We start from the raw sequence: 26,898 nt of genomic DNA on the forward strand, positions 1-26,898 counted from the left end.
TCTCCACTCTCCTTCACCTCTCAAGACCTAAGCTTAGGGCAGTGCACTCGATGGTCCTACAGATCTGTCTCTTGGCTTCAACAGTGTTTAGATGCACCAGACCCAGGGACGCCCCTCGCTTCAGTCTCTGCCCACCCTCCAACCTTTTTTCCAGTCTCAACCTTTCGAATCAGCCACTCATCTACCCTCGGCCACCAGGACCTGCCAACACCATTTTTTGATCTTAACTCCTTATTACCGATCAACCATGAGCTCCCAGATTCATCAGAATTATTCCACTGAGGTGGAGGCTGTCATCAACCGCCTGCTCAACACGCATCTGCGGGCCCCCTACACCTACCTGTCTCTGGGCTTCTATTTCGACCACGACCATGTGGCTCTGGCCGGCGTGGACCACTTTTTTTTCTCCGCGAAATGGCCGAGGAGAAGCGAGAGGGCGTCCAGCGTCTCTTGAAAATGCAAAACCAGCGCGGCGGCGGCGCCCTCTTCCAGGATGTGCAGAATCAGTCCCAAGATGAGTGGGGTGAAACACAGGGTGCTGTGGAAGTCACCATGCTCGTGGAGAAGAACCCGAACTTGGCCCTTTTGGAGCTGCACGCTGTGGGTTCCGCCTGCAGAGCCCGCCTCTGTGACTTCCGGGAGAGCCGCTTCCTGGAGGAGCAGGTGAAACTTATCAAGAAGACGGGCGACCACGTGACCGACCTCCGCAGGCCGGCTGGTCCCCAGGCTGGGCTGGGCGAGTATCACTTGGAAAGACAGACTCAAGGACAGCTAGGAGCCTCCAAAGCCCAGCAGCCTTTGAGGAGCCCCTCTGGTGTCAGGGTTTCTGCCCGAAGCCCCTCTCTGCAGCCACTAGGCAGCTTTTTAACTACCCTGGAGCCCTCTCCCAAGCCTTGGACCAAATGGAAACAATAAAGCTTTTAGCAGAAAAAGAAAAAAAAAAAGACCTAAGCAAATTCTTTTCCTAGTTGCATGCCTGACATTTCTGTCTTATTTTATTGAAATGTTCTGACTCAAACCCAAGTCTCTCTCTACTCTGTGACGTTCTATTTCCCAATAAAATCTCTAATGTATAGAGCAAGGTTGTTCAATAGAACTTTCTGCAATGAAGGAAATGTTCAATATTCATCTGGTCCATAGAACAGCTACTAGCCATATGTGACTACAGAACATTTTAAGCATAGCTAATACAAGTAAGGACCTGAACTTTAATTTTAATTAATTAAAGTTTAAATAGTCACATATGGCTAGGGGCTACCATCTAGAACAGCACCACTCTAGATCCAGTAATCTTTGCCAAGCATTCGAGTACCTGCTTAATTATCAGGGCTATATTGGCAACCAAGTCATTAAGTGTATCTTTATAGACCTCATTTTCTTCATGTTAAATATTCTAATCTCTTAATGAAAAAATGCCAAGGACTGAATTATCAAACCAGACTCACCTGAACCAGAGTTTCAAACTTTAGTAATAATTTTGAGTTTAAAATTAATCCATGGAACAGGCAAAGCAAAGAGAAATCTAGAATCCCTAGTGCAGGTCCCCTGGTGCTTTCTTGTCACATCAATACCTTCCAGCCCTGATGAATGTATGAGATCACTAATAATGTATGTGACTACAGTACCTACACAGAGGGGATCTATTTTAATCCTGAAATTCCTTCATTTTATACCAAATAGCTTTCATAACATTTCCTAGAAGGCCATGGCCACACATCCCTAGATTTCATTCCCTGCCCCCCGCAATCCACAGACTATCATAAGCAGTCATGGACAGACCAGGTGCATCGGCTCAAAGTATTCCATAGATAAAAGACCCTCCCACTACTGAATGCATTAGTGCTTTTCCCAGGAGTTCTGTAATTAGAATGTGTATAAGAGGATTGACTGGGTCACCTTCGTTCTTTCTTGGAGGCATTTTCCGGGTAAAGGAAGAGAATGCATTGAAGACCTGACACTTAATTTTCTTCCTACTCAAGAAACTGTGTTCACTGATACTCTGTTGAGTCCTAACTTATATGCACCCAACAGTTAGGCAGCTAGGGTGAGAATGTATTACTGGTTAAGCATTATCCAAGATGTAGTTCCATATTTTGTCCAAGTTCAACAATCCCAGGGGAGCACTGAAAATGAAATCTTACTATCAGCTGCAGGTTACCTGGGCTATGGAAATCTAGAGTTTTGATGGCCAGTATAGAAGCCACTAGCCACATACGGAGTCCTTGAATGTGGCTAGTTCAAATTCAAATGTACTGTAAATACAAAATGTGCACCAGTTTTTAAAGACTTAGTATCAAAAAAGGAATGTGACACAGTACATTAATAATTTTTATGTTAATTACATGCTTATATGAAAATATTTTGGATATATTTTGTCAAATAAAACATATTATTAAAATTAACTCTACTACTTATTTTTACTTTTGTAATGTGACTACAAGAACACTGAAAATTACCTATGTGGCTTGTCTTTTGTGATTCACATTATTTTTCTATTGGGCAGCACTGGTCTAAAATATTCTATTTTAAAAACCCTTTGTTATTTGAAGCTCAAAGCCTCTTTGTGACCTCTTCAAATTCCCAGATATTACATTTCCATGGCACTTTTGCCAAATACCTCCTCTGTACACACAGTCTCTGTTTTGCTCTATGTTAGCTCAGGCCCAAATTCATAACCTTTATCAGTTACTAATTTAAAGGATAGGATTTATAAGCGTAGAAACATTATTGACAATTTATGGACCGGAGTTGCATCTTAAGATCTCCTGCCTTCTCTTTGCTGTCTTTCTTTTTATTCTTCGTTCATTCTTCCTTTTCCTCTCCTTTCTCCTCAGGAACAAAACAATCTCTCTCTCTTTCTCCCACAAAGCAGTTTAGTAAGCATCATATTTTACGTAAGCATGCTTTTGAGGTCTCTCTCTTTACCTAAGTACAGGCAAAATTTCTCCTTATGATGAAGTCTAGGGAATACATTTTTCTGCATTTTTTTACACTTGCAATACAAAGATGAAAGCCACTGGGGAGATCTTTAGTGTATTTATAATCTAGAGGGGGATACAGAGAAGTTAAAACAAAAATGACAATGGAATATGGAAAGAGCCATGATCAAGCTATGTACAAGATGCTATGAGAACATAGGGAACCGATAACACGAGTTGTTAATTACACAGGTTGATAAACGCAATCACAGCTGGATGGTTTTGGCTACATTCACCCTATGCTCTACCAAGCGACCATGTGATGTTCATCGTTCACTCTGCCCCAACTTCTCTCCTCTAGAGATTTTCATATTTTAAATACAATTTTATTAAAAAGCCCCTTATTTAAATAAAACCCTATGGAAAAAATGTGAACCTGACTCAATAACTCAAATAAAAGCACAGTCACTCTGATTTTGGTGAGCAGTGTGGAGTCCCATATATTCACTCCTCTCTGCTACTGTGAAATGCAGTAATCCCTAGCGGGACTTTGAGGGGCACAGTCTGCTCTGTTGCCTTGGCTCTTGAAATATTCCCTTTACCAATTTTCTGACAAATCCTCCTTGGTCAACGTTGAGGGCTGCTCTTCCAAACACCCCTAATGCCGTCTCCCTGTTGCTCTCCGCACTCTCAGTCTCTCCCCATGTGTTTTCGTCCAACACGGCTTCAACTCCGCTCCCTAAAGGCTGGAAACATCCAAATCTAAACTTCCAACACAGTTTTCACCCATGCTTCAGGTTCAAAGAGCAACATACCTGCTAGATAGCTAGACGTCTCCTGTTGGGCTTGAAGTTCCACAGGCACCCCCATCGCTACGTGCCCCTCACCTCACACCTGAATGACAACCCTCACACCTGAACGGCTTCTCCTCCAGCATACTTCATCAGAGTTGATGACACCTCTTTTCTTAAAGTCAGCCTGGTAAACAACCGGGCATGTTTTACTTTCTCTTTCACTCATTCCACACCATCTTCGTACATTACCGAGTTCTCCTAAATATTTTTTCAACTTGTCCTGTGCGGTAGACAGAATAACGACCCGTCAAAGATGTTTCCATCTTTATCCCTCAAACCGGTGGATATATTACCTTACATGGCAAAAGGGACTTTGTAGATGTGATTCAGTTAAGGATTGGGGGATGACGATAATGACACAGGATAGTATTATCTCGGTGAGCCAACCCCAATGTGATCACAGACATTATAAGAGGGAGACAGGAGAGTCACAGATGTGATGACAAAAACAGAGGTCAAAATGATGCAACAAGAGGCAATGAAACAAGGAATGCAGGAAATCTGGAAAAGGCAAAGAAACAGATTCTCCCCTAAAGCAACCAGAAGAAACACAGCTTTGCTGACACTTTGCGTTTAGCCTTATAAAACCCATTTCAGACTTCTGACCTCCACAATGGTAACACATTTGTGTTGTTTTAAGCCATTAACTATGTAGTAACTTCTTATAGCAGCAATAGGAAACCAATACATCCCTTATCTCAGTCTCTATGTCCATAGCCCTGGTTTGGTTCTTGTCACGTCTTGTCTGGAACACTGTCACCACCTTTTTATTGTGACCCTTCTTACACACTGGTGCTCTAGAATCTAGTCTCTACTCACTATAGGGTTTTGTGAAAGCTGCCCCTTGCTTACCCCCCAAGGAATCATATAAAGATTGCTCACCAAGGCCTATGTGATCCCAAATGACCTGGCCTTTGCCTACCTCTCCAGCTTTATGCCTTTATACCTGCCACAAACACCCCTTGAGGTCCTGTAACAGAGAATAACAAACCTGACTCCATATTGGATCTGTTCCTTTAGCCCTATCCCTTACACCTGTGCTCTGTCGCCTCTGCTTAGTCAGGCTGGCTCTGCACCTTTTGTAAAAGAATGTTGCCTAAAGCCTGAAATACACAGGATAGCCCATTCTCAAGGCTCTGATCTTCAAAGGAATAACACTTTTCCGTTTGTATAGAGATACAAAGTTGCAGAACAGAGAACAACATTTGTCTTGCTGGAGCTTTATAGGAACCTCGTGACACGTCCCACATGGATGGCTGCAAGAACAAAGGATTCCTGCAGCAAGAGGTGTGCCACAACCTGCAACACTCCCTCCCCTTTTACTATAAAAGAAGCCTGCATGCTAACTCGGGGAAGATGATTCTTTGGGACACTAGTCCACCCACCATCTTCTCCTTCTGCTGGCTCTCCAAATAAAGTCGCTATTCCTTTCCCTAGCGACTTGTCTTTTGATTTATTGGCCTGTCATGTGGTGAGAAGCACAGACTTGGACTCGATAATGGTCCCTGAGCACTCTGTACAATTTCTTCCTCCGTGGCATTACACACATTGCACGCACAAGCTGGAATGCGTTCCACAATCCCAACCCTCCCATAACCCTTTGCCTGGTTAGCCTTTAATGCCCAGTTTATTAATCACCCTCCAGGATCTCATCTCTGTTCTCCTTAGGTAGGATTAGATGTTACTATTAAATGCTCCCATAAGGCACCATGCATGTCTCTATCTGGCCTTTATAATACTGTCTTATATCTGTTTATGGGTCTCTTTTTCACCAGACTGTTAATTACTTGAGAAAAACAGTGCTTTATCTTTGAGCACACAACCCTCAACCTGGCATATAGTAGTTGCTTTTTATTTGTTGAATGAATGCAATTATTCAATTAAACTACATAATATTGAACATCTATTAAAAGACCAGTTTAAAACAAAGGGAAGGGACAAATTTAACAGCAAATTGGAATAATACTGAGGAACTGTGATAGAAACATATGTCACCAGTGAACGAAATTTCAATGCATGGTATAAGACATCACAACTTATTCTGTTATTTAAAAACTGGAAAATCCATCTAAGATAGCAAATGTTGTATAAAACAGACCAGGGTTGCAACGGTATATTTCCAGTTTAAAAGTATAAATTACCTTTGCATTGATACGTTGCAGATAAGACTCATATTTGGTCAATGAAGGAAAAAGATTTTATAGGATAAGCAGTAATTTAAAATCCATATTCATATTGGAACTCAAATGAAAGTCTCTGGAATGATCTCCCATTGCCATATTTATCTTATTATATAGCTGAAAGGTTAATCTTTTCATTGCTTCATTTACTATAGAGTTAAATGTAAATTGTGGAGAATATCTTACGATTCATGTGATATTGGTATTTGAAAATTATACTACCTGGAAACTTCAGATTATTAGGTCAAAAATTCTGCCAGGCAAGCTGAGAAGTGAGAAAGTTTGTTCTATGCTTCATTTTTCTCTGAAATCTAGAAAACAGGACTGAACTCCCTGGAATGAAGCAGAGGATTACAGTAATCCATGGGTGAGATGGACTTCTCTTGCTAACATGGTAAACTAACCATCCTTATTCTTCCTTATTTTTTACTCTCTCTTTTACGGATCTCAGATGCATAAATAACTAAGAAATTTGTGGTAACTTACAACATGCATTGACAATTGTTTCATTGGTACATGCATTTCTATCACAGCTCCTCAATATCGATTTAATTTCCTGTAAAATAACCCCCCTTGCATTCTAAAAACCGATTTGAATGGAACACATTCTTACTGCATTGTTACAGTTAATTTATTCAAAACTATTGTCCTTTAAAATTACTAGTAAGCGGTTTCTCAGTTCATGATCCTTCATCTTGATCAACCTGTGCAGTCTCTCTCCTGGTTTTGTTGCTGTTGTGCTGTTATTACTGTTATTATTTTCCCCCTACATCTGCATCTCCATTCTTCTTGCCTTCCAAATTTCCCTCTTAGAATGCTTTACCTGTCACCTAAAATTCCTGGCTTGTTTTTGCTCTTCATTATCATGTAGTTCAAAGTATTCTGTAAAATATTTTTACTTAAGAGTTTCTTACAGTCTCTTTTTAATATTACAGATATACCGACTTTTTAAAGCTATCTTTTTATCATTATTTTCTAATTTTACTACATTATTGTCATAATCTCCAAGATATTGATTCCTTGAGATTTGGTGGGTTTTCACTGAGTCCCAGTAGAAACTCAGTTTTGGTGGATGGTCCATGGATGCTCAAAAATAATATTTGCTTGGGCTTCCCTGGTGGCACAGTGGTTGCGAGTCCGCCTGCCGATGCAGGGGACACGGGTTCGTGCCCCGGTCCAGGAGGATCCCACGTGCCGCGGAGCGGCTGGGCCCGTGAGCCACGGCCGCTGAGGTTTATTGGATATTAAATATATACATATATACATAAATATATAAACACACAAATATATACATATTATATAAATATATACATATTAAGATATTTATGTATAAATATATACATAAACATAATTTATATATAATTAATTAAATATAATTATGATTTTCGAACATTCTAAACTTCATGTCTTGTGTCTGTTAAAATTTTCAATTAAAATTGGTAATCCATCCAAATTTCCCTGCCATTCTGTCCACTGCTCACCCCTTCACCCCTACTAAAAAAAAGTCCTGAAAGCAAGAAACCAAAAGGAACGTAGAATTGTCAGTTAGAAGTAAAATCGTTTTTACTAGCTACGGCCTTAGGGCAGGATTGTGGAAGTGAGGCCTGTAATCTGAGGTGAACTGCCTTACTACTGGCAGGATTTTCCAGTGGTGAGAGAACCTGGCAAATTACCCTTCCATTCTTAACATCTCCCCACAGCTGGAATAAGCCATCGTCCAAGTGAACAGCAGTATCCCATGGGCATCCCAAAGAACCAGTAATACCCATCATCAGCCCGCCTACCAATGGAGGTTTCTTCTGCTTTTGCCCAGTAAGCAAAGAAAATTCAATACTTAGGAACAAATTGAAAGTAAAACATTTAGTGGTTGGAGAATAGGAATAATTTTTAAATGCTTTTATTTAAAGATATCTGAAATGTTCCGGGCACTTACCATGTGACTTTTGATGCTTTGGACTTAATTCCAACTTGCCTCTGTTTCTTCCTTATTGTGAGGACCTCCTGAAGTTGCCATGAGGATTAAACGAGTTGGTATATAGTTAGTGCTTAGAACAGTGCTAAAGGCACGTAATATGCATTTGTTAAACATTAGTTATTTTTATCTTATTCCTGGCTACATTTCACTCTTTCTATTCTTTCCAGTTTCTTGAATGATTCATGCTTTATAGAATGTGTGTGTGTGTGTGTGTGTGTGTGCGCGCGCATGTGTGTCTAGAAGAAGCCTTTTATAGTTACTAAAATCTCCAGGAATTCTGCTTCCTCAAAACCATTCACCCATTCAGTTATGCAGGAACCTGAAAGCCATGACTGGATTCTGCTTAGGGTTAAAATTTGTCACCTGTAATTGTGACTAAAAGATTTGATTCTTCGTCTGAGTTTTTCTCTTGATTGGAAGAGATGTATGAACTCAGGCATTGTGTAGCGAAGGCCAGTACAGGGAAAAATAGAAGTTTAATAGAGTCACACAGAGACAGAGATAAGAAATGGAGAGAATATTGCCTAGCTTCCTGTAGCTTTCCAGTTCCAGACATGTGTCCCTTTCTGAGGCCAGACTGCATTCCTGACAAATGGTTCTTCAAGACATGACTATATCCATATCCTATTCCCTCTTGTGCTTCAATTACTTGAATTGGTTTCTGTTACTTGCACCTAAAAGAGTCCTAAATAATATAATACAACACATCACAACCACCTTGTTAAGGCTGAAAATTGTCTTTGATGGCTTCTGGGATCAGAAGGTAAAACAGTAATCATTGTTCAACATCTTTTCATTTACCACATACCTGAAACCACAAATCCCAGAATGGCTGTCAACCTGACCAAAATATGAGAAATAGAGAATGACATTAGTGGAAGTATTCTGAAACTACAATACATCAAGCCGTCATCCAAAATAGACATCCACCTTAGATCCAGAGTCTTAGTAGGTGCCCACTGTTCTTTTCCTGTTTAGTTCCCCTGCCTTTTTCCATTTCCTACCTAGCTCGTGCAAGCTTACTCCATGGGGCTACACACTTCTCCTTTTACACTCTCTCCAGTGGAAATCCATGACATTACATCATCTTCCACTGCCAACTTTATTTACCCATTTAATCAAAAACTATTTGTTGGGTAATAGACATTTAGCAGGTTCCATGCTTGAGTCAGATTGTGGACAAAAAAATAGAAAAGACATGTTTTCTGAATCCATGAAGGTGCGAGTTTCTATGCAGAGTACTCTTTTTTTTTCTTAATAAATTTATTTATTTATTTATTTTTGGCTGCTTTGGGTCTTCGTTGCTGTGTGCAGGCTCTCTCTAGTCGCGGTGTGCGGGGGCTACTCTTCGTTGTGGTGTGCGGGCATCTCATCGTGGTGGCCTCTTTTGTTGCACAGCACAGGCTCTAAGCGCACGGGCTTCAGTAGTTGTGGCATGCAGGCTCAGTAGTTGTGGCTCGCGGGCTCTAGAGCGCAGGCTCAGTAGTTGTGGTGCACGGGCTTAGTTGCTCTGCGGCATGTGGGATCTTCCCGGACCGGGGCTCGAACCCATGTCCCCTGCATCGGCAGGCGGATTCTCAACCACTGCGCCACCAGGGAAGCCCCAGAGTACTCTTAAACGTGATGGGGTGGGGAGAAGAAGAGATGGTTCTTTCCCATAGCTGATATTTACTTCCATGTGGAAGGCACCATGTTAGGGAAACACTCTTAGCCTCATTCTAGAAGAGTAGTGTCTTAATCTTATTGGTGAGTTTGGAAAGAAAAAAAAAAACAACCGTATGTCTTTTCTCTCTTGGGAGCCATCTTGACCTCAGAGGGCATTAATTCTGCTGTGCTGCTCCATGCCTTGAGTTTTCCAGGGGCAGAGACCCATACGAAGAGGCCTGAAATGGTACAGGACTGCGTGCGGTGGGGTGAGTAAATTTTTCTAACCCCAGAGTTCAATGTTAGAAAGCCTACTTGCCCGTAGCTATGAATCACATTCTTCTGTATTAGCTGTATCAGAAATAGAGGTGATGTTTTGTTCTCCTATCTGCCTTACAGTTTTGACTTCTATCTTAATTGATTAATAATTCAAGTAGGGAAGACAGGTGCTATTTATAAGCCTCCCCAAGAACACTAACGATGTGTCTCTAAATTCTCTCCTCTCACCTGAGCTCTTGACCTATAATCTGATGATCAGGGGATGTGTACAGATGGAATTTTCACGACCTCAACTTTAGCACTTCACAAATGAAAATGTGCTTTAATCTCCAATCACCTCCTAAAAGGAAATCAGATGTTTACCACCAAAAACCTCTGGTCAGTCACATGCCCCTTCATTTATCAGCTCATTCGGGCCTGACACCAGGGAGTCCCCTATGACTCCTCTTCCTCTTAATCCTCCAGAGGGAGTCAGGCGATGTCGTGTTGGTTTTTTTCCTCCAGAATTTCTCATTCACCTGCCCTTTTATTTCCCGTCCCAATCTAGACTTCTTCACACCTGTTTACTGCAAAAGCTTGTCAGCTAGATTTTGCTGAACCCAGATCTTTCCTCATCAACTCTAGCAGAGTTGACAACCTTGCTCAGTTGCCCCTTTGCCCAAACGAGTCCCTTCAGAAATGTGTTCAGTGGCTTCTATCTTCAGGTCAAATTCATTTTCCTGATATAAAGGCACTGGCATAAGTGGACATGATACAATCAACTTCTCCGTATTTACCATCCTCAACTCCACTCAGAATTAGCTCTGTTAGGAACCAAAAGAATAGTATGCTTTTAATACATACCTTCCACCAAATTGCAAACCACACACACATCATCCAAAATCAACATCTACCCTCCCGACCCCCTCCTCCAAATATTTAAGAACTAATGCGAAGCCCAACACACATTGTCACCGTTAATCACACACTGTATTCAATGATGTGTTCCTGCGGTTTATTATTATAGATTCTTCTTTATCCAAGCTGAATTACTGTGAGTTCCTTGAGCTGAAGAATCATGGTACGTTTCCCATACCATAAAGTTCATTGTTAATCGTCTAGCAGATACAACATAAATATTTAATGACCGATTGACGTATAAATATAACAAAGTAATTGTCTTTACCTGAGAGATGGTTTGCTCCAAGAGTCAGGAATTTAAGAGTGATTTGATAATCAGAATTTCTACTCTGACCTTTTTGACTTTCTCTGTTGCTTGAGGCAAGGCATTTTAGCTATTTTGGACTCATTTTCTTAATCCATAAATGGAAGTAAGACTTGTCATCTCTCTTATTCATAGAGAGTGGTGAGGAGTATCCCAGTCAATGCAAAGCACATGGCTAATACAAAGTTTAATAAAAATGATAAATAACACCTATTACAAAATTGAACCATTGTTCAATTTCTTCTGCCCTTTCAGTCCTTTCATTCAATATTCTCTCACTGAAATCTGAGAGCTTTAATTTGAGAAAGCATTTTACTAATAATCATAGACTTTCTACATTAACCTTTTGTTATCATTAGGCGCGCCTGGATGGTATCAAATTATTCTTTTAAGGAAATCAATATATCACTATAAGTGCATAGAGAAACACCTGGTAATGGAACTTCAGAGTAGGGAGACCTGGGTATGAAAATCTGCTTCAGAGCAAAATGGCAAAATGGATGGTTCCTGACTTCATCCCCCCTCGCAGAAAGAGCAAAGAGCACTGCCCATAGACAAGACGCCTTTGTGAAGATCCCAGAACGGAGGGGTGAGGCTGAAGCACCCTCCTGGACCACAGAAATCAAGAAAAGACACATTAGAAGGGTGAGAGCAATGGTTTCACTTTGACCGAGTCTCCCCTCCCCCAGGTCAGTATGCCATCACACCTAGCAGTTCTCCCCTGGCCTACAATTTCTCCAGGGGGGAAAAGGAGAGCCCAAGGCAGACACCCAGCTTCCCCAGCATCCAGGAAGCTTCCCAGGAAACCCACTTAGGTATCTCCTCACGGCAATAACTGGGGGAACAGCTAGAGATGGAGAAGAGGAGCAGGCTCACAGAAACGAGCGTATAGATCTTGGCAGACAAATTTCTGCTGGCAGTGATGCCTGATCTTGGATCTCAGCCAGCAGCTCTGCCCATCTGCAGACCCAGGCCGGTGGCCTGTCTGGCCAGAGAGCTTAGTAGAAGTTCTGCCCAGTTTGGGTCCACAGCCAGCGGGCTGTCCCAGTGGCAGAGCCCCTCCTCTAAACCCACCAAGACAGTGAAGCTGGTGAGCAGCTCCATTCAACTGCTAGACATAGCCTCCAGCCCTGCCTGACCAGCAAGCCCAGCCAGAGACCTCGGGCAGCTGTGAAGCTCATCCTGGAGCCCAGCTGAGGCGGAGAACCAAGCTGGCAGCCCCGCCCAACTGCAGAGCATAACTTCCAGCCCTGTCTGCAAGGGAGCCCAAACCACGACCCTAGGCAGCCTCCAGCCGAGCCCGCAGCACTTGCTGGCTGAGCACAGCAAGCTTCCTCCTACAGGCAGGGAGCCCAGCCAGCAACCCTGCCCAGTCATGGAACACAGTCTGTGGCCTCACCTGCCCAGGAGGCTTGGCCAGCAGCCCCTACTGACCATGCATCACAACCTCCAGCCCCACCCACTGTCAGGTAAAGCTGGAGGCCCTGCTCCACCAGGGATCCCAGCCAGAGACATCGCCTAAGAGTGGAGCTCAACCAGCGGACTGCCCATCCCAGGCTGCAGCCCAGCCTCAACAGAGTCCAGCCAGTGGCATCATCCAGCTGGGGAGCACAGCCTGATGAACACAGATTCGAAAATTCTCAACAAAATACTAGCAAACCAAATTCAACGTTTAAAGGATTGTACACAATGACCAAGTGGGATTTATTTGGGGGACGTAAAGATAGCGCAATAGCTGCAAATCAATAAATGCGATTCATCCCATGAATAGAATGACAGATGAAAATCGTATGATCTTCTCAATAGATGCAGGAAAAGCATTTGACAAAACAGGATATCCTTTCATGATAAAAACTCTCAGCAGATTGGGTCTAGAAGGAATATACCTCAACATAATACACAGCAAACCCACAGCTGACATCATACGGTGAAAGGTTGGACGCTTTTCTTTCAAGATGTGGAACAAGACAAGGATGCCCACTCTTACCTCTCCTATTCAACATAGTACTGGAAGTGCTAGCCAGAGCAGTTAGGCAAGAAAGATAAATAAAAGGAGTCCAAAGCAGAAAGGAAGAAGTAAAATTGTCTTTGTTTACTGATGACACGATCATATATTTAGCAAACTCTAAATTTGCCACCAAAAAACTGTTAGACAAATACTCTTTGATCTCACTTATATGTAGAATCTAAAAAGTTGAACACATAGGAAGGAGATTGGTGGCTACCAGGGGCTAAAGGGTGAGGGTAATGGGGAGATGGTCAAAGGGTACACATTTTCTGTTATAAAATGAATACATTCTGCACATGTAATGTACAACACGGTGACTGTAGTTAACAATACTGTACTGTATACTTGAAATTTGCCAAGAGAATAGATCCCAATGTTGTCACTACAGAAAAAAGTAGTCACTGTGTGAGGTGATGGATGTGTTAACTAACCTTAATGTGGTAATCATTTCACAATATATACATATATCAAATCATCACGTTGTACACCTTAAAATTAAACAATGTTATTTGTCAATTATATCTCAATAATTAACTGCGGGGGAGACTCAACTTTTAATGCCTTTTTTTCCTTCTAAAAGGTACAACTAACCTTAATGTGGTAATCATTTCACAATACATACATGTATCAAATCATCCCATTGTACTAAACTTAAACAATATTACTTGTCAGTTACATCTTAATAAAGCTGGGGGGAAAACTGTATCAGAGAATTCCCTGTTTTCCATGGAAGTGTTCTTTAAATAATCTCAAATAATTTTTCTTACTTTATTTCCTTATTTCCTTAAATGAAATTCTTGTTCTCTTGCTAGAAAAGTCACTTTTCATCCATTGTGAATTATGAAGAGTGGAAAAAAAAAACAAAAAGTCCTTCTCTGTGTTTCTACAGAACCAGAAAAAATTTCAAATATTTATAGTATTGACATTTTTCACATTGACCCACTAGAGTCAGATGAATGATACCTTTATTCAGAAGACAATAACTGTTAATAATAGGTCATGCAAGGTAGATTTTTGTTTAATGTTTTCATTTGGGCAAAAAATAAATTTAGAAGAATAGATTTAAAAATTATAGCACCAGAGGAATATCTCTCTCAAAAAAAAATTACAAACCATCCTAGAGATAGTTGATGAATGTTCAACATTGTAGATCAGATGTTAATCTAACTTGGAAGAGAGAGGGGAAAACATGCTAAGGAGAGACAACAATAAAATTCCCAGGAAAAAGATTTCCCTCGTATGTTGATTACATATTCCTGTAATTACTTCTTCTTTCAATATTAGATGCTGAGCCTATTGCAGTTTACAAATACCTTTGGCAGTGTGAACTAATTAGATAAAATATAGGAATAATATGAAAGTGGTAACACAAATTATCTTTTACTACCGAAAAATTCTATTTAGAATTTTAGGAGAGGGTAAGATTTGAAATTTTGATAAAGTTCAATGTTCATGTTGTGTGTGAATTTCTTTTGTCTGTGACATCTCCATTACACTGGGTAAAGACCAAAACTTTGAACATTGCCTCATTAGTCCTCTACAACTGCTCCTCTTTTAAAGTGCATTATAAACTTTGTCCTGTGCTCTAGTTGCACCGGTCTTGCATTTATTTCCTTTAACAAGACTTGCTTTCTGTGGTTCAGGGTCTTTATCACACAGTCCGCTTCGCCTATAACACTCCTCATCCCACCTTCCCTTTACCTGGGTAATGAGCACCCATCCTTCAATATCAATTCATATCACATCCTTAGGAAAGCCTTCCCCAACCTCCTAGACCTGATCACATTGGGGTATACTGCCTTCCAGCACTTGAGATTTACCCTAATTCTTAACAATACATATGAGCGATCAAGAAAAAGTATCTATGTCTTCAACTTTATGAAGCACAGGCAATACCAAATGTTAAGTATTGTATTTCTAGCACCCATCTCTTTGCTTGGCATGGGGAGGTTCTTGTGGAATTTTTCTTGAATCAATAAACAAATAAACTTTGACTTTAACGCCCTGAGTAACAAATTCTTAAAGGAACATGGCAATGTGGGAGTGAGAAGTAAACATAAGTTTAAGGTGGAATTCAGAACATGAAAAAAAATTTTACGGCATATTTAGATTTTAGGAAATGGAATACATAAAGATAATAATGACATATTGTTTTATAATTACAATGTTAATTACTATGAGAAAAGTAAGATTAGTTTCTCTTATTTTTAAGAGAAGTTAGAATAAGAGGAAAATAACTGGTTTGCTCATACATTTCTTAGGGTTATACTCATTTATACTTATTAATTTAGTTTATTACAGCTAGAGGGGATTTCAATTTTTATAGTAATTTAACCTGAATTAACACCTTTGAAATCCTGTTTCATATCTTTTTTCAGAGATTAATAAATCTTCAAAGCTAAAAACTTAAAGGGTATTGAATCCTAATTATATTTTTATTTCTAAATTCTTTCAAACATCAAACATTTTAAGATCATAGTTTTTAGTCAATCTCTGCTGGTGACCAGGTGTTCTTAGGCTTAATACTATAAAAACAATAAAATCGCTATGAAGGCCTGACCTTCTAAGTCAGATTCCTAGAAAGTCTGCACATATAATTTTTAGGGCATGTGGAGGCAAAAGCAAAAGTACAGTTATCCATGACCTGCCCACCCATCCCAGGATACATCATCATCTCAAATTTTTATAAATTAGACACAGCCTAAAAATTCCAGTAGAAAATTATTAGATGTAGTTCAGCTGCAAAAGTCATTGTGAACCTAAACCAGCATGTTTAAGAGCCCAATGAAAGTTTTAAAAAATTTTTAGCCATTACGTATTATCTAATTTTTCCTACACATTTTCAGTACATTTCCAGTCATATTCATTAATTTTAAAATAAGTATATCTACATATCACATGGTTTGTATTTCTTTTCAAAAGTGTTTAAATTTAACAGGTGCAAAAGTTACGTTTCCTTTTTTATTGGTCTCCCAAAATATGTCATCAGGAAAAAGTGCTACTGAATCTCCTGTGTCTACTTCAAAGAGAAGTTTCGTCATCAGAAATATAGATTTTCTTCTGCTCTCCATTTCAGACCATTATTTGTTTTCAAGTTAGTATTATGAAAAAAGATACCTTATCAATAACATAGGAGCCCAAATGCATTTTCATGGGAAGAGATCATAGTAGGTCATTTGCTCATTTCCTCTATTCAAGACCCACCTACCAACATGAAATGGGGATGTAGGAGTGGGGAAAAAGAGAGAACGAACAGGAGAGAAGAGAGTCTGAAACTCTCCAGTTTTCGTATAGTCTGAAGGTAAGGCATTTCACAGAATTTCACAGAAGCTAACGGATCGCTTAAATTTAAAGGTACTGTAAACTACTTCGGAAAAAAGTTTATCATGAAACCTAATGAATAAAAGTCATTTGTTCATGTATTGAATGTATGAATCTAAAACACTGAGTACCCATTATGCTTTAGTCAGTAAAAGACAACTAAAAATTTGCAAATCCAGGCAGAGAAAGGAATCGAGCATATCGATTACAATGGTGTACAGTGAGTTCTACAAAAGAAGTGCACCCCAGAAGATGGAGATGGTCAGGGCTCAGGTCCTGAACCAGCTTGGGGAAAGTTTTTGGAAGAAGTGACTTTTGAATCTCAAACTTGAATGTTGGGTAGAAGTATGCTACGCTGGGTATAGGAGATAGGAATGGTAGAAGAAAATATAATTCCTGTAGGAATCTGCAGTATGCCAAATGAAATGATGGCATATTTTCTTTGTTAGGCTACTAAAAAGACATTTAATATTGTGGCAGAGAATATGGAAGTGGTCACTTGTACCTGGAGAAAGAAACATGGCAGATTATGGTAAGCCCGGTATGCTATACAGAATTATGGATTTTACCCACCCAGAAAAAAATATTAATAATTACTAGATGTGAAATCATAGAGGGTTTTTCTAACATGTACAAATCTCTTTTATTTTAAATAAATTTATTTAACTTACTTATTTTTGGCTGCGTTGGGTCTTCGTTGCTGCGCGGGCTGGAGAGCGGGGGCTGCTCTTCATTGCGGTGCGTGGGCTTCTCATTGTGGTGGCTTCTCTTGTTGCGGAGCATGGGCTCTAGGTGCGTGGGCTCAGTAGTTGTGGCTCGCAGGCTCTAGAGCACAGGCTCAGTAGTTGTGGTGCATGGGCTTAGTTGCTCCGCGGCATGTGGGATCTTCCCGGACCAGGGCTCGAACCCGTGTCCCCTGCCTTGGCAGGAGGATTCTTAACCACTGCGCCACCAGGGAAGTCTGCATAGAGGGTTTTTTTTTTTACCATATTTGTGTTTCAGAAAGAACATTCTGGGGAAACATGTGAAGGCTGAATTATAGAGAGACAAGCAACGAGACTCTTGTTAAGAGGCGGGAAATAAGAAGACCGAATTAGGACAGGTGAAAAGAGAAAAGAGAAGCTGCTTGATATTTCAGAGCAGAGGACAGATGGATGTAGGCCATGAGGAAGAAGAATGTCTACAGTGTTTGCTGAATCCGCCACCACTTTCAGTTTTTAGTATAGCAAATTGTTGTGAAGCAGGATACTCCAACAAATTCACATAATGAGTGACAGAAAAATCCAATCATTAAAACCAAAGCCTTCAATTTAATGGAATGGACACTGCTAAGAAAAAACACAAAACAAAAACAACAACAAAAAACACAACATGGGTTTTATTAGGTAAACTATCAAAGGTTTATTTAACTTCCATTTCAAATGTTTTCTACTAAAAATATGTACAAAAATATATATACAAAGGTTGAAGCAACTAGAAGCATGACAGGTATACATATACATAAATACAATTGAAATTAAATTCAGTGCAACACTGAGTGACATCACATTGCACCCAAATCTATTCCATACAAAAACACATGCATCAAGAGTTTCCATCAGATGAAATCACGCTTATTTCATAGTATCTTACCACTTACACAAATAGCCCGTAAACACCATCTGGCAGTGTGATTGCTGTACCAGAACTCTCCCCAGAGGGAAATCATTAAGCTGTAGAAAAATCCATTTTATTTCACATATCACATGCTGGTATAGGCATCGGTGCCACAGAACCCTAAGAAACAGCACAATCCACAGATGTAAGTCCCTTTGCACCATTTATATTTTCATAGTTAACTATCTTAGTACTTCTAATATGGTTGGAATGTAGATACAGAAAAGAAATTTTGCTCTTTAAGAATTTATCAATATAAGATATTGTGCAAAATTTGTATAAAATAGCACAATCCCATTTACTGAGTTTCATTATCACAGTGCTAAGATGAAGAAACCCCACCACACATGAGGACCATGTAGGATGTCGGGCCTCCCTCTCCCTCAGCTGAACTTCTTGCTCCTGTATTTTAGAGCACCAGCCCAAACGCACCTCCCCCTACTCACAATGAATGGTCCAAGGTCATGATGAACCCATTCCAGATCCAAGTTAATGGATATAGCTGCTCTATAAATTACAATCTAAGCACAGATCAAAGAGACAGCTGCCAGCACAGCCCTTCAGAATAACCAGACTACTTTCCCACTGGGCTAAATTGATTGCGTTGGCGCATATTATTGATGCTTACCATAGACTGTGAAAAGCATTGAAATATATTCATATATAGTACCTAGTAATATGTTAATGAACATTAAAATACATATGGATTTTTCTGCCCCTTGATAGTTGAAAAAGAAATGATTGCTACCAGCTCAAAGTTTAGCACAAAGCTCACTAAACCCATGTTAATAAAGTCAATACAGATATACAGACAATAAAACAACATGAAAGATTCATCATGAGATGAATTCTGAGTCAATAACTAAAACCATCTCTACCAGTACATCACTACCATCTAATCTGCTCTATGATAGTGAAAACCAAGCTCTTTGAAACCCAGAGTCAAATCTTTGTCAGAAAATTAGGACAAATTAAGTTCTCGAAGCATTCAGTACAAGAGGCCCTTTGTCTTGCCTCTTTGTGACTTGCACTTATTATAAAACTGTAGGTAGTCAACGTTTAGCATCAGTGAAACAATTCTATCAATACACGTTTGTTCACCAGTTTGGCGTAAACAGAAGACACTGCATTACATGGTAATAAGCAATTTTTGTTTGTTCTTTTAAAAACACATCTGATGCGTATGTTCGCAAAGTTCCCCAAATGCTGAAAGGTACCACTGAAAATTCATTACTATTGTGCTGCAATCCATCTACAAAAAGACAGAAATTTGGGGCAAATGTCTGTGTCCACAGTAAGCAAGAGTAAGGTGATATGCCACTCTCTGAACACAGATGGATACTCTCAAAAGATGAACCCTGTTTTCAAGATAATAAGTATCAATAGTTAAGTCCTAGATTTAAAGCAGTAGTAACAACATTCACAAGGAAAAACCATAAAGTAAAAAATTTCTCCAAAAAGAGGATCAAAATAACCCCCGACTTTAAAAAAAGAAAAAAAGAAAAAAAAAAAAAAGAATCCCAGACTACTTAAAATCTTTGCAGGGGTCTTGCGGTTTGTGTGCTAACCATAGTTATATATACTGTTTTGGCTTCCAGAGCAATTTAATAAAAGTGCTATGCGGTAGAGTCTGAAGTAATTAGCATACACAGTAGTTTAACGTAGATCATTTCTATTCTGTTATAAGCATACGCCCATTTGAAACAATCTGAGTTTTACTTCTCCAAAGTAGTTTTATTTTCTATTCCATTAGTCAGTGAGTGGAAATTTCGAATGAAAGAGAAATGCTAGGGAACAAAATAATTCAGACATGCTTTAAAATAAGACAGCTCAAACCTCAAACCAGGGAACCATATTGCATCTCCTCCTGGTGCGCTATGAATGTGCTTCAGAGCACGCGTGGAAGAATGTTAATCAGTAGGAATAAGTGGGCTCTAACTTCACGCTCCTCATTTCAGTCAGGCCAATCACAACCCAACCAGTTACACAGCTGTAACATCCAAAGGCCTAATCTGTTTTCCCACAAGATGCTGTACAAAATACCCTGTTGCACAAAGTACTCAAAATACAGTCACTGCTGCAAAAGAGATAACTGTGCAGGTCTTTTTTTTTTTTTCCTCTTCAGTTTTCAACATGGCCTTTAGAGGCTTCAGCAAGAGGTAATAAGGATTCAGGAGGCAAGTCTTCTAACCAAGAAATGAATTCATTTGAAAGTCATACTTTTAAAAAAAAAAATCAGTAGTGTATACGTTGAGGGAAAAAAGTATGCTCACTTTCAAAACAGTGCATCCATCTGTATGGCTCCTAGATACCTAAATGCTCCTCCACAGTTTCTTGAGAGATTATCTAGAAAACTGTTACGGCACTTATTGATGCTCTAAATGTACCCTTGATCCAAGTAGCCAAAATACACACGTGTAACAGACAACTATTTGGAGACCGTAACCATCCTCCACTGATATTTTACAGCCAACGGTGACAGAGAGAAGGGGGCGGGGACACACAAAGGCATAACCGAAGTGGGAGTTTCAGGCTAAGAATATCAAGTAATTGTATAAAATTAAGACTCACTCTTATCTTGAAAATATCATGTCAAAAAAACAAAACATCAAGGGAACCATTTGATTAACTCAAAGGAAACAGAGAACTGGTTCAAAAAGATCAAGTTATTATCCTGACGAGATTGTAGGGAAGGGCAATTATCTCACAACATATGGAAAACTGGTGAACTTTCTGTGAGACCATGATGTATGCCTCTGTGAATTTGTTATAGACCTAAAAACAGACCAAGCATTTATTTTTAGACTCCAACTAATTTGAAAATGCGACAAAAAGAAGGATTATCTCCCAAAATTGGCTATTAAAATATCTTTTTAAGTACAGTACTAATAATACCTAGAGGTTACACTTTTAGGTATTATATATATTGAGATAAATTAAAAATACTGTTTATGGGAAAATTAACCTAAAATACATTTATAGGTAATAATTCTTTTACCTATATATAAATAATGTAAACAGAAGCTGCCAAGATGACTCTATCTACTCTAATTTATATCCACCATGAGCTTCTTGTCAGTCACACAACGCCATGCTTTAATTCCTGACTTTGAATGGTTACGAAAGTAAATGTAGCTCTGTAAACATTATCAGCACCAACATACAGCATATCACGTAGGGTGAAATGAAACAAGGTTTTATTTAACTAAAATCAAATTTCTTGACTCCTCTGCATTCAAATTTCAAATCTCTCTATATTTCTTTCCAAACTAAGAAAAAGAGCTACAATTAAAATCCCATTCATTGTTTTTCTATCATTCAGAATTGACACATATGTCCAAAGAGAAACTCTCTCCTTATATACCACATATAATATGTACTATGAGAAAGCCCCTTAGTTATATAGAGATATTTCAATTAATTCACAACTTTATTACTTAAAAATATATCCTACAAATACCCCATGCTTATTTCTAATAGATAAAGTAATGGGAGTACTTTGACCTTTCTCACAGGGACAGATGCAGATTTTTTTACGGCCAGAAGTATATATAATTTTGCTAACCTTCTTCAAGAAACGTAATACAAAATTCCTAATGCAAAATTAGGTACAGGACCTAGGAAAGGGCATGTCTAAGTAAGGGGCACTGAAGCTTACATTTCATTAGCTTTTAGGGGATTCACAAGGGCATAACCAAAGTCCCTGTGTATAGCAGACAGTTAATTTTTAATATTTCTCTGATTATACTGCATAATAAGTTAGATCAAAATATCGTTCCCTCCAATCACATACTACCTTACATTTCCTGCTATTCTGACCTTTAGTTTTCTATCTTTTCATAACCCACTCCTCAATTATAAGAAATCAGCTATAGGTCAAAGAGGCTCCCTTTCTCAGTTAGCATTACATTCATCTCAAATAGAGATAATAAGTTTCCTAAAGACTGATTCAGTTCAACATAGAATTCTATTGAGTTATGTAATTATACTCAGGTTAACCATCTGTTGATATATCAAACAGCAATTGGGGGAAACAACTGTACCAGACACATAAAACAATGTAGAAACTTGTTTCAACTTGCATATCTTAGTGTTAGAGAAACTGCTGTGAATTGGAAATGTAATTTAATAATCTGTCCTAATTTTGTGCCAGCAGAGGAAGGGGAGACATGGTATAAGCAAGTATGCAAATGTGTGCATACACACTTCTAACGTTTATATTTGGCACTGGAGTCAGCCATCTTTTCTAGGGCAAATCTTTAATCTGTTAAAGAAAGATAAGAAGAGGGTCTACTCCTAGCTGACCAAGACACCAGTTATAATAGTTTTCTTCATTCAATCTTAGAAAAATCTCAGAAAACTAGTCTAATATTTTTTAAAAGGGGTCAAAAACATTTACTGAAATATTCATAATTGTGTAAGGAGAATCATTCCATTTCTCCTAGCAAATTGTTTTAGCTTTGGAGGTCTTTACTAGATCTACTAAATTCATATTTAAATACTTGAGAATCTATGTACCAAAAGAGCAGAGCATTTGAAAATAGTATATTAGCCGTCGTAAACTATATTGGCTACTTTTACTTTTTTGTGTTATAATAAACTGATAAAATGTTATTGAAACATTTGAATATGCACACTGATACAAATGTATCACATCTAACAGTTCGATATATGAGAAAAAATTTTCCTAAATATATGAGAAAAAATTACTTAGCATAAAAATATATATACATATAAAAGTGTGTAGGAGAGTTTTCAAACTAGAATCTGCTTGACATAATACCAGTCCAAATAAATGTTACGACTTTTGAATGAATGATTACAGAAGCCCTGTATCTTGTCATGATGTATCCTAAGGATAAGTAGAAATACAACTTAATCCTCGTCGCTTTAAAAAAAAAAATAACTGACTGACTTTCCATCTGGTTAAAATGGTATTACAATGGCATTAGAAATTTAACAATGCAAAAATCATTCTTTAAAATGATGAAAATAATAATGAATATGTAATCTAGTTAGCTTGTATAATGACATATTTAAAGAGAAATTAGAACCAAAACTAAAATAACTAAAATGAGGAGACCTATCTGCCACTTTTGACATAAGCACATTAACCTCAGAAATAATCAGTTAACTATACAAACTTCTCCATGAGACTTTACCTTTTTTTTTTTTTTCATTAGGGGAGAAAAACAATTCCAGGAGAGTTTGCTGGTTTAGATTACATGGGCCTAGACTGTAAAAAAGAGTATAAAGGAAATCTCTTTTCACCTATAGCAACAATTTAGTGTGGACAGATGTAGACAAATGGATATAAGATGTACAGACTACAGATCAAATTCTGAAAATCCATGGTAAGAGAAAAAGGAAGGAATTTTTATAAATTCACTTAAAGACCCAAACACTACGTTTGGCTGAAAAAATTTCAATCTCAGATATATATTAAATTGAAATTTAATTAAATGAAATTTAATTAACTGAATTAAATTTTGAAATTGAAATTAACGAATTGAAAATTAATTAATTGAAATTGCCGCAAATTATCATCATTTCTACTTTGATCAACTATCTATGAACTCTATATATCTGCTCTTAATGATTTTAATCAGTGTAATTCTTCCAAAAATTCTTCTTTTCAAATGGACAAAAATTACAGAATGAAAAAATTCTGGCCATGACTATTTACTCTGAGACTTAAGTAAATAATGGTTAACAAATTTCATCATTATATTATTCTTATTTGAAAATTCCAAAGTATTTTCTAAACCCAGCATAGTAATACCTGTCTGAATATATACACTTCATGTACAGTTTCTTTCAGTGAATTTGTTACCAGTTATCTCTTTTACTTTGTCAGGAAATTACTGATAAAGCCTAGGGAGAGAAATGGAAACTTTCTTAGAAACATCAGTTGTAAATCTTATTTAGCAGTGACATTTCTTCCTTAATTTTTATGTAAATATATGTCTTTTCCTAATTTATCTGGACAGTTTTGTCCAAAGAGATATTTTAACAATATAAAATGTATAAAGAAAACGTAAAACTGTCAAAATTTATCACCACGTAAAAACAGCTATGAGATTTTTTTTTAATGTTCGGAAACACTAACAACGTATGTAGAACTATAGAGTTGGGCATAATATTTTGGGCATTTTCTTTCTTGGTGATTTCCATCTTCTGTTGATATTGTAACTTGAAGATTTAAAAATGCACATATTTAGATGTATTTATCAAAGAGTAAATTATTAGTGAAACACATGATCATGCCTAAGACGATTTAATACCAAACTGACTATTGCTTTGCTCTAAGAAAGGCGTTACATCCTTTCCTGATCAATTAGGCTGCCATGAAAACAAATGGCACGTAACTACGGAGCTTCCTGATAATGAGTGAAAAAAATCCTAACATAATAAATTCTCAAGCATTTTTTTTACTTAAACATAATTCCTGGATTTTCCTCAAAAACAATAGCCCCTAGAAATGCTTCTTTAATGTATTCAACAAAATTAGGCATACCCCTAATTTTTTTTTTTCTTTTTCAAAATGCTCTGGGTATAATCCATTAAAACATGAATGATATCTAAGTTGATATCTGTGGGAAGAAATGCAATGCCAATGTAAAATAAATTTCGTTCTTTCCTCTGTCCATAATGATGACAAACACTTTTTTTTTTCCCCAGAAGAGTAGAAAACAATTTTCACAGTACAGTTATCTATAGTATATAAAAATTGTTTTTATAAAACCCATATTAAAGAAAACGTCTCCGTTTTCATTCTGAAGGTTCTTAGCCATAAGATATGTTATAGAGAAAGACCACTAAAGTAATTGCCATTCTGTAGTCTTTTTCCCTAACCTCAACAGGTAGGTATCAGGGACTCAATGATCATGTGAACTTACGGTATAATTGCATATCAGCATTCTATAACCACATGGAGTAATAACTAAATTTCTTAGAAAACAGTCTGAATACACTGGAAGACTAAACAGAAATAACCGATTCCTTTAGTCCATCTCCAAAGTTGCAATCCTCTGGATTTTCATAAAAGGAGTGAAGATCCATTTTGTGTTTCAGCCCTTTGGGCAGAAACAAAGCCAATTGCCAAGACTTCAAATGCATTAATTTATAATTTATGACAATTTTCTTCTGGTACAACTTCCAGTATTATTTGTAATGTTCTGGTTGTAATGTCTACAAAGAAATAAAGAAGAGAAGTTTAAAATGCACAGAAATCAGAAATGCATAAAAACAGCAAAATGCAAATTATTTGGGATTGAATATTGAAAACTCACAACCGCCTATCTCATAGAGCACTTTCAAGAATTATTTATTTCATTAGAATCCTATCATGCTCAATTAATTTATCAGTCACCTCTGTAACTTCCCATGACGGCTTCTCAGCAAGAATACATTAATACCGGGGCTTCCCTGGTGGCGCAGTGGTTAAGAATCCGCCTGCCAATGCAGGGGACACGGGTTCGAGTCCTGGTCCGGGAAGATCCCACATGCTGCGAAGCAACTAAGCCTGTGTGCCACAACTACTGAGCCTGCCCTCTAGAGCCCACGAGCCACAGCTACTGAGCCCACGTACTGCAACTACTAAAGCCTGCGTGCCTACAGCCCGTGCTCTGCAACAAGAGAAGCCACAGCAATGAGAAGCCCGTGCACTGCAACGAAGAGTAGCCCCCGCTCGCCACAACTAGGGAAAGCCTGCGCGCAACAACGAAGACCCAATGCAGCCAAAAATATAAATAAATAAATAAATAAAATTTATTTTTAAAAAATAAAAATTAGTATCTTGCGTTCAAATAAGGACTTTTATTCCTGAACCGGGAGGCTGAAAATATTTTGAGACCACAGGACCAAGATATAAATAAATGTTCAAAAATACACTTCATGTTGAGTCTAAAATTGGTTTGTTGTTTTTGCACCTATGAGAGTACATCCAGCTCCTCAGCAAAATCAGAAGAATCAGAATATAATTTCCAGTCTCAAACTTGTAGTGTATTATTGAGCTCCTAGGGCCTCATTTGCCTCCTCTATAGAATGGGGGACTTGGGAGTGATGTCAGCAAGACAGAGGGCAGGGAGGTCCCCCACCCCCCAAAACAAAGCAAACAAAGAAGAAAACCAAGAACAATGAACAGTTACAAATGGAAGGAAACAGCTCAGGGAAAGCTCCAGACAACAAAGAAGCAGCAGCAAAAAACCTGGCAGAGCTCAAAAATCAAGGATGGCCACATACAAAAGCAAAGGAAGCATTTTGTCCCCATCGCCCCATCCCCCCATCCCCCAGTCGGGAGCTGCTGGGCACCAGGAGGAATCCTCTCAGGAAGGTCGCCGCGTGGGGAGGAGGAGAGCAGAAAGGCCACAGCAAGCCTCGCCATTGTGGATGTCTGCAGCTTTTGGTACAAGAGTCTCTCAGTCTTCAATGATGCTGACCCTAGCTGATGGAGCAGCCTGTAGTACCCCCTCTTCTGGATCTACTCCCAGAGGCTGGAGATGTTGCTGAGGTGAGACCTGCCCTCAGGGGTCCCAGCTGTTGCTGTACCCCACTCTCACACATGGGGTACCACAGCACATCTCCATATAGGACACCAGAGCTGCCATTGCTCTTTGCCCAGCCCAGCCCCAGGTTGGGGCCTTGCTCCACCATTACCAAGGCAAACTCCCTGACCTGAGCCGTGCCTCCTGGGTCCCAAGTCATGCTCTGGCTGCCCAATTGGCTGTTGCCTTGTGCCTCACCCCCCTGTCCCATCCCAGGTCAAGACTCTGAACTGTCATTGCTGAGATGAGGTCTTCCTGCCTACCAGGTTCCAGGTTCTGGCTCTGACTCCTCATTGCTAAGGGCAATGCCACT

General features: G+C 38.8%; 1 protein-coding gene and 1 pseudogene across 1 annotated transcript in view; one reads left to right on the top strand and one right to left on the bottom strand.

Annotated features, from left to right (window-relative positions):
• The first annotated feature begins 247 nt into the window (after positions 1–247).
• Positions 248–915, top strand: LOC102975062 (ferritin light chain-like; annotated as a pseudogene).
• A 16,854-nt stretch (positions 916–17,769) lies between these two features.
• The window catches only part of SLC7A11 (solute carrier family 7 member 11), a 93,468-nt gene continuing 84,339 nt past the window's right edge, over positions 17,770–26,898 (bottom strand). The window contains exon 12 of the mRNA XM_007129093.4: positions 17,770–25,230. Coding sequence (XP_007129155.1) covers positions 25,163–25,230 — 68 coding nt within the window. The 3' untranslated portion in view covers positions 17,770–25,162. The remainder of the gene's footprint in view (positions 25,231–26,898) is intronic.

The sequence above is a fragment of the Physeter macrocephalus genome, chromosome 7 (genome assembly GCF_002837175.3).
Source record: "Physeter macrocephalus isolate SW-GA chromosome 7, ASM283717v5, whole genome shotgun sequence".
Taxonomy (NCBI): domain Eukaryota; kingdom Metazoa; phylum Chordata; class Mammalia; order Artiodactyla; family Physeteridae; genus Physeter; species Physeter macrocephalus.